General features: G+C 38.3%; 2 protein-coding genes across 6 annotated transcripts; one reads left to right on the top strand and one right to left on the bottom strand.

Moving 5' to 3' along the window:
• Window positions 1-921: 921 nt before the first annotated feature.
• Window positions 922-3,919, top strand: LOC137739745 (exocyst complex component EXO70E2-like). 2 transcript variants are annotated; one of them, XM_068479435.1, is made up of 2 exons: window positions 922-1,223; window positions 1,664-3,919. In XM_068479435.1, the coding sequence occupies exon 2, from the start codon at window positions 1,773-1,775 to the stop codon at window positions 3,738-3,740; it is 1,968 nt and encodes a 655-aa protein (XP_068335536.1). In that variant the 5' UTR covers window positions 922-1,223; window positions 1,664-1,772; the 3' UTR covers window positions 3,741-3,919. The 2 variants fall into 2 exon arrangements, with proteins under 2 accessions (XP_068335536.1, XP_068335535.1); XM_068479434.1 differs by having other exon boundaries at window positions 1,431-3,919.
• A 1,272-nt stretch (window positions 3,920-5,191) lies between these two features.
• LOC137739160 (protein RIK) lies at window positions 5,192-12,052 on the bottom strand. Of its 4 annotated transcripts, none has more exons than XM_068478671.1 (12): window positions 11,912-12,052; window positions 11,023-11,263; window positions 10,651-10,752; window positions 10,505-10,539; window positions 10,334-10,409; window positions 9,907-10,011; window positions 9,749-9,826; window positions 9,193-9,286; window positions 8,971-9,088; window positions 8,068-8,596; window positions 5,918-6,116; window positions 5,192-5,748 (listed from the first exon to the last, which is right to left on the bottom strand). In XM_068478671.1, the coding sequence occupies exons 1-12, from the start codon at window positions 11,977-11,979 to the stop codon at window positions 5,624-5,626; spliced, it is 1,770 nt and encodes a 589-aa protein (XP_068334772.1). In that variant the 5' UTR covers window positions 11,980-12,052; the 3' UTR covers window positions 5,192-5,623. The 4 variants fall into 4 exon arrangements, with proteins under 4 accessions (XP_068334772.1, XP_068334773.1, XP_068334774.1 ...); XM_068478672.1 differs by having other exon boundaries at window positions 11,074-11,263; XM_068478673.1 differs by lacking the exon at window positions 5,192-5,748 and having other exon boundaries at window positions 6,089-7,047.
• Window positions 12,053-12,120: the final 68 nt, after the last annotated feature.

The following is a 12,120-nucleotide window of genomic DNA, read 5'->3' as shown; positions in this document are numbered from 1 at the left end:
AATAAAAAAATAAAAAAAAACTACGCAAATATGAATGTAGTATGTACGCAAATTTAAACTAACAAAGAAATTTCATTGAATTTTGTTTGCAAAATGATGTCATTATTTAATTAATTTGAATCTATTACGAGAAATCTAATTATTAAAGCCTTTGTAGTTTGTTTTTTAAGTCCGCCGTTAAATCTCAGGGCTCAATTCTAAACATGCAGTGGAAACTACCAATCTCGAGTACATTAATTAGAATATTAATATACACATTAATATTAACAAACCAATTAATGAACAAATTTAATAACTAATTTTGATGACTCTAGTATTATTTTTAAAAATTAATTTGGCATGAATTATGTAAACGAAAACTAGTTATATAAGTTTTCAAAAATATAGTAAAGCAGAGGTTTTTGGTTTGTGGAAATTTTCTTCAAGCACAAGAAGTTGGTAGGTGTGATTTATCAAAATAAATCGAAATATGTGAAATGGACGGCTTTAATAAATATTGTCCACATGGGAAGTGGAGACACCACCATGGCAACTGAGTAACTTTATACTATATTTTTATCTTTATGGAAAAATTAAAAGACTAGTATTATACTTGTAATCCAGATCTCTACATTCGGAGTCGCGGATTGAGAAATTTAGATTGTTTAAAAGAGAAAAAGATCCGAACTGTTCAAATTTTTTGAATTTTTGTGAAATACATCAGTGTAATGACTAATAAAAGTCTTACGATTAAGATTAAGTGGTTTAAATCTCTCAATTCAAAAACACGAACATAGAAATTAAGAGTAAATCCATATCTTCTAAATAATACATAAAATAATAGGTCACATATTCAATATTCAGTTTTCAAATAGGTCGTTGATAATATTCTTTGTTAAGCATTGTAGTCTGCATACAAGTTAGACGGTAGACTCAAACCGAGAAGGTCAAAGCATCCAAGCCCCAAGTGGTGGTATTAAAATAAAAACAATAAAGTCCAAAGATTTCAATTGGAGAAAAGTATAGAACCCAAAATTATCCGAGAAAGTTGGGCTTCTTTGTATTTTCCTGAAAGAAAATTACGCCGTTATATCCGCACAGTTTCTTGACTGCTGTTACTGGCTGCCAGATCTTTTGCTTCAACCATTTTTAAAGCTGAATTTTGGGGTCTCTTTGTTCTCCCTTTTTGTACGTATTGCAAATCTGCAACCTGCAAAAAGTTTGAATCCTGCGAAGAGAAATAGGTAAGCATTTTTTCCGCTGTTAATTTGCTTTTTTCTGTTCAACTTTGGGATTTTCTGCACCTTATTGTTTATGGTGGTTTCCATTTGCAACTGATGACCAACTTTTTGAAAAGATGGGTCCTTTTTCCTAATTTAACAATAAAATATTGGTTTTTTTCCTAATTTAATAATAAAATATTATTTTTTTTCTAATTTGACAACAAAAAGATTGGTCCTTCTGTTTGCCGTGCTTTTCTCATCCTCAGCCGCCTTTTGGATTCCTACTTGGTTTTTGGAGTGTTGTTCGTTGGGTTTTTGCCAGTTTTCAACATAGACTACTTGAGTGGATTCAAAAGTATTGATTTTGGAGTTGTTTCACCAAAGGGGTATCTTTTACTTTTCTGAATTTTGGAAGAAATTGGAGGGTTTTGGTTCAATTGCTGAAGTTGTTTCTTATACAGTGGTGGATTTTGAACTAGGAAGGGCCTGAAGTTCAACTCTTGTTCTTGATCCGAAAACCGGAAAGATTTGAGTTGGATTTGTTGGTTCATTTCTGGGTGTGTTTATTGTATGGTTTTGGGGGATTGTAAATCTGTGAACCCGGAAATGGAAGGAGAATGCGATTTGATTGCTTCGGCGAAGAAAATAGCGAGGGCATTGGGGTCGAAGAAGAACTTTACAGATGGTGAAAGGGAGGTTCTGGCTAATCTTGGCAGCCAATTGTCCAGCATGTTCAGACGCGGTGAGAGAACTGATGAGAAGGTAACTGAGGTGGCAGATCGCCTTAATTCGATTCAGGAGAGGATCATGAGGTGGGAGGCTGATCAGTGTATGATATGGGATTCGAGTCCGAATGAGTCTCTGGAGTATGTCAAGGCTGTGGAGGAGGCTCGGAGGTTGATCGAAAGATTGGAAGCGTCGTGTTTGGATAAAAATGATGAAGAGTGCGAGGTGTTGCATAGAGCTCATGATGTTCTTCAGACAGCAATGGCTAGGCTAGAGGAAGAGTTCAAGCACATGCTTGTTCAGAACAGGCAACCCTTTGAACCCGAGCACATGTCTTTTCGTTCTTGTGAAGAGGATATTATGGATGGAAGCTCGATAATCTCTTTTGGGGATGATTCGATTGAGGACTCACTTCGAAGGGATAGTGTTAGCAGAGCGTCTGAGGAAGTCATCATTGATTTGGTTCATCCCGATGTAGTTCCTGAGCTCAGCGGCATTGCAAATTTGATGTTCAATTGCAATTATGTTCAGGAATGTACGCAAGCTTATAGCATCATCCGAAAGGAGGCATTGGATGAGTGCCTCTCCATTCTCGAAATCCAGAAGCTGAGTATTGAGGATGTGCTGAAGATGGAGTGGGGCTGCTTGAATTCCAAAATCAGAAGATGGGTCTGGGGTATGAAGATCTTCGTGCGAGTTTATCTACCTAGCGAGAAATCGCTCAGCGATCAGATTTTTGGGGAGCTGGGACCGATTTATTTGGATTGTTTTGTTGAGGCATCAAAGGCTTCAATGCTGCAGCTTCTAAATTTTGGTGAAGCCATGTCTATTGGCCCCCACCAACCAGAAAAGTTGTTCCGCATTCTTGACATGTATGAGGTGCTTGCAGATGTTCTTCCCGATATAGATGCTTTATATGCGGACGAGGCTGGTTCTTCTATAAGAATTGAGTGTCATGAGGTTCTGATGAAATTGGGTGAGTCTGTGAAGTCGACATTTAGTGAATTCGAGAGCGCCATTGCATCAAACCCCTCAACTTACCCTGTTGCTGGAGGAGGAGTACATCCTCTCACCAGATATGTGATGAATTACTTGAGGACTCTCACAGACTATGGAGAGACTTTTCATTTTCTCTTCGAGGAGAGCGATGATGCTGATTCCGTTTTGCTGTCTCCTGACACGAGTCCTACCTCAGAAGAGGAAAACAAAGCCACTGATTCTCCAGGCAGAATTTCCCTAATGGTTCGCCAGTTCCGATCACTTACTTCAACTCTGGAAGGCAACCTTGATGAGAAGTCCAGGTTATATAAGGATCCTTCCTTGCAACACGTATTTTTGATGAACAATCTACGTTACATGGCTCAGAAGGTTAAGGGGGATGAACTGAGGCTCATTTTTGGAGACAGCTGGCTTAGAAAGTGCAACGGGAAAGTTCAACAGCACGCTATGAACTACCAGAGATCTAGTTGGAGTTCCATCCTTAATTTACTCAAAGAGGAGGGCATTCAAAATCCCGGTTCAAATTCTGTCTCAAAAACCCTCCTCAAGGAAAGGCTCCGCAGCTTTTATCTTGCGTTCGAGGAGATCTACAAGAGCCAAACAACGTGGCTCATTCCGGATCCTCAGCTTCGAGAAGATGTGCAAGTCGCAGCGTCCCTGAATGTAATCCAAGCTTATAGGACATTCGTGGGAAGACATTCGAATGACATAAGTGACAAGCTCATCAAGTACAGTGCGGACGATTTGCAGAATTACCTCTTGGATCTCTTAGAGGGATCCCCGAAATCATTACAAAATTCCAGCAGGAGGTGACAGCAAAGTAGATGGTGTAGTCACCATTGTCTTGTTATTATTTACAGCAGACGACATATTTTGATTTTACGTTCCCCTCTGCTGCTCATGTATGTTTTCGTGTGTGTAACGTTGTTATTTGATGAATCCGGTTCACTTTTGTGACCTCTGCATTGGATGTCATAACTGATATAAGATTGAATGAATGAAGTAGAATTTCATTCGAAATTTTATGTGCTTTTGGTGAATCTGTTTCTCTTCTTTTTTTTTTTTGAAGTTTGTCAAATTTGGGTGGTGACTCTGTGATTAGTCCTCTCTGCTTCAGCTGCTGCTGCAAACTCAAAACTACAATACCAAGGTTAAAGTTTCAGAAAGTGATAGAAAGAAGAAATTCTCGTGTAATTAGCGATTCATCGTCAGATCACATGATGCGTGAGATAGACATATAGTGATAAATCACAGGTTGCACAAAAAATTTCTCTAGAAAGGCCTGAACGTTTAATGTATTTGAAGTTGGGGAGCTACTTTCCATTTAACCAAGATACACACCCTTGTCTCTATCTCACTCATCAATTGAGCAAGCGTTTTACTCACAAACAAGATATCATAGACAAGGTAAAGGAAGTTGCATGACGAGTGAGACAGAGTTACGTGAACATATTTCCGACTGCATTTCCCGTTTTCCTCTCGAAGTCGAGGTCCAAGTCGTGGTAAGATTGTTCAGCAAGACTTGTCAAAATGGAGTCGCAAGCTTCTGGTCGCAATGTATTTCATTTTTTCGTCCAGTCCAGGTTGACATAATTTGCCAACTGACATTTGACAGGACCGGGCTGCTAACTTTTATTACATGTAGGTCCCCGGAAAAGTTTGCTTTTGTTAGGAAATGCCATCAATTCAAGGTAATGGTAGTCCCTAGCGGTGGTTAGGGACATTGATGGAGAGCTGCCATTTCTCTTATTTTTGTGGCTGAGAAGAAGCCCTATGGGGCTCTAAGGTCTGAGTCAAGCCTCCCAAGACCCCATACAAACTGCTTGATCTAACCTTTATTTGTCTCGTGTCATGGAGAAGTTCTTGTATCCGCCAGCTGTGTACTAACACATGACGAGGTGGTAGAACCCGCATGAGATCGGTTGCACCCGTCAGACAAGAGGGACTGGACCGTTGTATCAATGATTGGATGGGTGACCAGTGACATGGTTCGGTCAAAAGCCGAAGCTAAAAATTTCTCCTTGCCGACAATTTAGGTTTTATTTGTCTCTCTGTTTTTGCACGTCCTTATTTATTTTATTCATTCAGACGACCAGAAATAAACATTGGTATGCACGAAAAGATAAAAGAAAGCTCAGAAATCCCTTTTCGTAAAAGGGATTATGGTCTCGATTAGTCGAAAATAGTCAAATCCTGGAAAAAGCCACTTCAACTGGACAGATTCAGTTTGTTCTATCCAAGGTTTCAAATATGCAAATGCGTAATTAAAAGGGTATTTATTCTTCAACTGCATTGTTTCGAACAGAACATGAATTATGTTGAAAGGCAAATACAAAACCGCGGAAAATTCATCGTGAATTCATATCATATCGACACACATCTTCGATCTTAATGATTCTTTATGTAACCGTTGGCAGCGAATGTTATACTCACAAGCTATCTATCTAATCAAAACTACCCAGTAAACTACAACACATAAAAACTATTACCATTCACTCTAATGACGCCGAGAGCAGCACATCTTGAATTTGCAAAAACACAAAACATTAAAAACCCATTGCCTTTTAACTTTCTAATGTCGATGTTAGCCCACCGCACTGGTGGATAGTCTATTCATTGGCATGTATTTTCAGAAATTCTGAGCAGGAGACATTAGTTTGTTGCCGAGAACTGACCAGTTTATGCTAATTGGTAACTCATAAGGCCCAGAAAGGCTTTCGAGCTGTCACTGGAACGGAGTTGTTATTAGGTAATTCTTCATTAGTTTCCTCATCGTCATCATCTTCATCGTCACCATATTCCATTAGCTTGACCAGAGTATCTGAAAAACCCAAAACATTTCAGATCTCCATACATCATTAGTTAATCAAAACATAATTCAAGAAATGAGCAGACAACAAACAATTCCACCATTTTTCTAATTCCCACCCCCGCCCATGGACACACACGAATAACCTTTCTAATCCCATCAACTCATAGCTCATGCTTACCCGGAACATTATCAGGTTTTGGTTTCTTCAGAGCAATGTTCTTGTCAAGCACTTTAACAGCCTGTGTTGATGATGTAAATTTTGGTGGAGGTGGAGGAGGAGGCATGGTTCTAGGTGGGGGAGGTGGCATTCCATTTGATGCCGGCTGGACCAATTTCTTTGGAGCTGGCATCGTGGATACATTTCTCACACCCAAATCCTGCAGTCAGTTAGGGAGAAAAGAAACCAAAAACAAAAACTAACAGCTCAATAACCAGAAAAAAGTGAATGTTTATGTGAAAAAAAAAGGTGCAATAATCTAAAGATTAATAGTTGCAACTAAGAAAATTAATCCAAAAAATGATTTCATATCATTGAACAAGTTTACAAACAGTTCTATAGCTTAACCACATGCGTATCACGTTTCTCTTAAGGCACAGTAATATTAACATTTCTAAATGGCTAAGTTCATAAAGGTAGTAATTGAAGGTTAGTTGTGAACTACATCTTGGAAGAGTACCAAAGGAAAAGGATATTCATGAGCAAGTCTAGAGCTATACTTGCTCCACAGATTCCATGAGCAAGTACAGATCAATAATGGCTCCACGGAATTTGATCTGTACAAGTACCTTTTGCTTTCAGAAAAAACATTCCATGAGTGGCACCCACCAGCATCCACAGCCAATTTTCAACCATCAACACCAATGCCGCTTTTAAGCCAATGCAACTGGAAGTATCAGTAGCTCAGAATTTGCATTTCAAACTCTTGAATCATCGAAACCATGGAGTTCTCATGAAATCCAAGTGAAGCTGGCAATGGTTGTGATGGGGTACCTCTTCTCGAGGAGTTTGGCTGTGCATGCTGCTGGTGACAGCACAAGAAGGAAACACTAGGATGCTCGTCAAGTAATGAAGAAATCCAACACTGGATTGACTTATGACAAATAGAAAACAAAATATATTCTTGTAACTTGAACCTAAGTATATGACATTAAACTAAACAGCAAGAAGTCTAAGTAGTCCGCAGAATAAAGCTCCAACCACAAGTGAACCCCAATGGCACCACCGAAATGAAAACCCTGTGAAAAATACAGACCAGTGGCCCAATAGAGAGGTTCAGTATCGGCCTCATAGAAAGTCAGAGAAAATACCTGGAATAGCGAGCATTGCAAGTCAGTACAAGATTCAACTCCATTACAATGACAAAATATTAACTAAAAGCAACATTTATCAGCGTCCATCTATCCAAATGATCAAGCTGTTGCTGAAGAAAACACAACATGACTAAAAAGTATATATATGCATGGGGAAAAAATAGCATGGTCATTTTTGGTATCTTTAGTCAAATTGATGGGAAGGCCACCCAATGACCACTGTCATGTTAGGCAAATTAGTCTCTCCTGTATCCAAGCTAAGATATAGATATATTATATGTACAGTTAACTGGCTGAGCAAGAGACCTTACATTGACCTAGCATTAACACGTTCAACCTAGAGTTAGCAGTGTTTCTGTGAGCACAAATGGTCTTTGTTTTCTTAACTAATGAAGGCTGAAGAAGCTTTCAACAAAAAATTATGCAATCAACATGAAATACGACTCCCCTCATAGCAGCCAACTTAAGAAAACTAAATAAAGAAAAGAGGCCCCTTGTTTCCCGACTCACGAAAATTCCTAAAGAAATACTTCCTGTTCTGACTTATTTATCTGCAATTATATTCTACAAACTTGGACTCGACCAAGTTTAGTAAATTACATGTACATGTATAATTACATATTTACTTTTAAGGTCCCTTTCTATTGGGGGATCCCTTACATAACCTTATTTAGAGGACACATTATGGGGCATGCTCCAAATTTTATTTCAATGATCCAAACTGTCTATTTTTTAGGTATTCCCTCAAAGATCATCTTTGCAAAAAATTAGACAAACCAAAACCATTATGACATAGTTTAACCAAAAGAAATACACGAACACAATATTTCAAGAAACACTAAAATGATAACCATTTAACTGAGTGGCCACATGATGAGGATTTTAGTGAGATTTTGCAATGATGGTCATTGATGGAAGACCCAAAGCCTAGAAAGTTCGGATCAAATACAATGCAGAATGAGCCCTACAAGGGTGTCCCTCAAATAAGACAAACAACCAAGGAGCTTGCACTCGTACCTGATGGACTTTTGCAGGACCAACTGGTAACTCCTGAAATTTCCGCCTTTGTGGAGGCTGTTTCTCCTTCTCAGAACCAGAGGTAACATTCACCTTTGGTTCAGTGCTTGGGGCTGATGTTGTGGGAGCAACTGTAGAAGTGATAGGGGAAGATGACTGTCTAAGGGCCAGAGCAACCTGTTGCAAAGGTGTGACTTTAGGATATATCCCTGCATATCCATTGTAGCTTGTTCCACTAGATAATAGAGGTTGGGGATAACCACCAATGTTCGCCTGAGGTTGCGCACAGTTCAACAATCCTCCAGGTTGAGATACTGTCCCTTGAGAAAAGACAATAGCGACACCAGGAGTTCCAGCAGAGGAAACTGCCAGAGCTGGTGTAGCACCCACAGTTGGAGACACCAAACTTGTAATTGCTTTTACCTCAATTCCAGAACTTTGAACCCCGGCCAACTGATGCGGTGGTGGAACAGCACTATATACCTGCTGTGGGGGTGCAACAGCACTATAAACCTTAGATGATGAAACCCTATGACAGAAAATGGCAAAACGTTATGTACAATACCCAAGAACAAGCTACTGCAGAAAACAAACTAACTAATGGAAACCGGATATTCATGCAATGAGCAGAATCATACACTCAAAGTTGTTACCATAACAAATTTAAGTTATACGTATTGGGTGAAACAAATATGTTTTTATAAGACGCAGAAACGATGAATATGTCTAATTGATAAATAATGAAAGGTTTGTGAATACAGGTAAACCACACTATACATTTCCCAAAATGAATGTAACAGATCACGAAAACAGGGAGAGAGCATGCCTTTTGTCATATTAGGTAAGAAGTCAGAACACTTGAACACTTCTAACCATGCAATGCCCACCAATTAAAATAATTACCTGGAGACACCACACTCTACACTGATTGTATCTAAAAGATTTTCAGCCAAAAGCTTAGCATCTTCAAGACTTTTTGAATTATTACTTGACAAGAATAAATGCAACGGTAGCTGTCCTTCTGCAAGCAAAATAAGAGAAAATACGTAACAATAACCAACAAAATAACCCGGTGCTGGAACAACAGGCTTGTAATAAGATTATAATGCATAAAGAAGGTGAAACCTTCGCCATGTATATTCTCAATATTTCCTGAACCACGCCCTCTGAGTGAGACAGTTGCTCCTGTTTCATTCATAATGTGATTTATATACTGGTCCTGCACATACAAAATCGGACCACCACCAACACAAAAACAATTTCTCCCAATTGTATGGAGATGTCAGAGAAAGCTTCAAACATTAGAATCACGTATCTCCATCATGTGCAAAATAAACTTTAAATAAATTGCTCGAAAGAATTAAATCAACCATCCTTACAAGCATGAAGGTTATAATTAATAAATGTGCACAACACACAATTAAACAAGCAATTTCAACATGATATCCAGAATGACACAAATTAAATGAGCTACACTAACTAACATAGGGTTATAGAATCTAAACTGAAATCCAGTTCTAACAAAATTCAAGCACTATGGAGAAAAAGAGAAGGCATGATGGGAAGGAAGAGAAAAGATGGAAAGAGAGTTGAAAAGTATCAACCACGAAGAACACACTGAACCCAGAGAATTTTAAGGTTACTGATAAGACGTGAAAAAGGGAGGAACAATGTAACTTACATTTGGACCACGTATACGAGCTGCAATGTTCAATGATGGATCTGCGTCAAAGCCCAAATATACACAAGTACCTTGTGCCTGAGTAATCAAATTCCATTAGAGAACTTATGCCATCAATTTAAATACCACATAAAAGCTGACATTTAATGCAATAATACCATCACTCCATTGCTCAAAGTCGGATTCTGACCCTGTTTCAGCATTTCTTCAACCATGGCAGCAGCATGGTCAACTGCCAAAATACGTTCTGCTGTCTCTTTTAACTGGCAAGCCATGATTATGATGAAACCAAATCAAAATTCGTCCATGAAAATTTCTATTAAAGATGGACACTTTAACAGATAGCTAAGATAGGAGGTTTTTCAAAAGGGGATATGACTTAAAGTTTACGATTATAGAGATCTTTGTTTAACTATCTAATCTTGACAGTTGACACAAATGAGAAAAATTTTAAATAACTTGTGTATGATGATGCCACATAATTTAAGAAAAACAATCCAATCATGGATGGACAAAAAGAAATTCTCAGAACAGCCAAATCTATTGTACACTTTTATAACCAAATCATGAAGCTAATTGACTTACATGAGCCCCTGAAGATATATGAAGATATAGTGGCTTTTCACCATCAGTTGATGAATTTGGTGGACGATACTTTCCCCTGTAAAGGCAATTCATTATATGTGTATCTATGACTATGAGCAAGAAAAACGAACAAATATAAATGCACTGAACTGACATTGAAAGCAAACCAACCTTGTTATCACCACAGCTCCCGTGCATTTTTGGATCTGCGAGTAATATACACCATCAATCTCAAAGAAAAGAACCATCCATTTCAAACAAAAATAAATAAAATATCTTAGGAAACACAAATTTTGAAAAAGAAAAACAAAAAACACCTCCTCCTGTGTTTGGCGTTTTGTCAACTTGTAGCGAACTGAAGACTCTGCATCGTTAATAACAATTTCTCGTGCTATTATTAACTCATCTTGAATCTTCGGCTAGATTGCAAGTCATTGAACAAAACAAAAATGAAATTTGAAACTAATCAATCGGAATACTGAATTATGAGCAAGAAAAGAACAATAAAATCATAAGTGGATTAGATTAAAAAACCAAAACATCTGGGGCAGGGGCAGCTTACAAAACATATACCCCAGAATTAAGAAATCATGAGTGGATGGCGAAAGTTTCTCCCAATCCTCATGCACATATACCAACTAAATGCAGCACAATTCAAGCAAAATGAAAATGCCCAAAAGTGAACTCACTTGAATTAATTTCTGAATGACCGTGGCAGTCTGTGGCGGGATCAGAGGTACCTGATATGCCTGAGGTATGGTAGCATAGCTGGCCGCAATTGCATTCATCGAAAGAGCACCAGTAACCGGAGTTGTGCCAGGAATTGTAATCCCACCAAGAAATCCCACATTTCCCATTGGGAGAGCCCCAGGCACTGCTAAACCGGCTGAAACCAAGGATGCTGCAGGTTGATCCCACTTTCTTTTCTTCCTGTACCAAGTGCTAAAGGTTTAACATATTTTCGTGAACCACATGATTTAAAACACAAATAGACAATCACACACGCACAAGATCAAGCTCAAGCTCGCCCAAACATAATTCCCGCAATTAGACATCTTGAACTACACAATGAAATTCAATTATCTTTAGCAACTTTGGGCAATAGAGATCATGGTTTCGACAATGCTACTGGCCGCGCAACTTTATCAGTAAGCCAAGACATCATGCCCAAACTATTTCAAGTAATGAACTTTAAATTTTATCCTTCCATCCTTAAAATTCCAATTCCAATACCAGTTAAAAAAAATTAAGCAAAAATGTAGCTCAAGTCAAATATTCTAAAATTATTTTTCCCCAATATTTTACAAATATAAATAAATTGATAGTCAAATTTCACAAGCAGCAACACCAAAATTGCAAACATGAGAAAGCTCCCAAGATAATAAAAACCCTAAAACACCCCTCCATGCAACCAGAACAAGGGCAAAAAAATCTACAATCCATGAAAAAAACCCTAAAATAATAAAATTTTGAAGCGGAGGAACAAAATCGAGAGAAAAATCCTTGGGGTTTAATAAAAATACGAAATTTAAATTAGACAAAGGAATTAGGGTTTTAGCGGGACAAGAAAGACGGCACCTTTGCCTTGTTTGTGAATCATCGCTGGGCACGTCAGAGGAAACCCTAGCGCCACTCTCCTCCGTCATTGCTGCCGATTTTCGGTTACAGCCTCCGGCGGAGAGATAATCCGCTATAAATGTCTGGTTCTTTCTTTTTCCTTTTCCCTTTCCTTTATTTTTATTTTTATTTTTTTTGGTTTAATTTCCTCCCTTTTATTTGTCCACTTT

The sequence above is a fragment of the Pyrus communis genome, chromosome 7 (genome assembly GCF_963583255.1).
Source record: "Pyrus communis chromosome 7, drPyrComm1.1, whole genome shotgun sequence".
NCBI classification, from domain to species: Eukaryota; Viridiplantae; Streptophyta; class Magnoliopsida; order Rosales; family Rosaceae; genus Pyrus; species Pyrus communis.
This window is presented reverse-complemented; position numbering and strand designations above follow the sequence as displayed.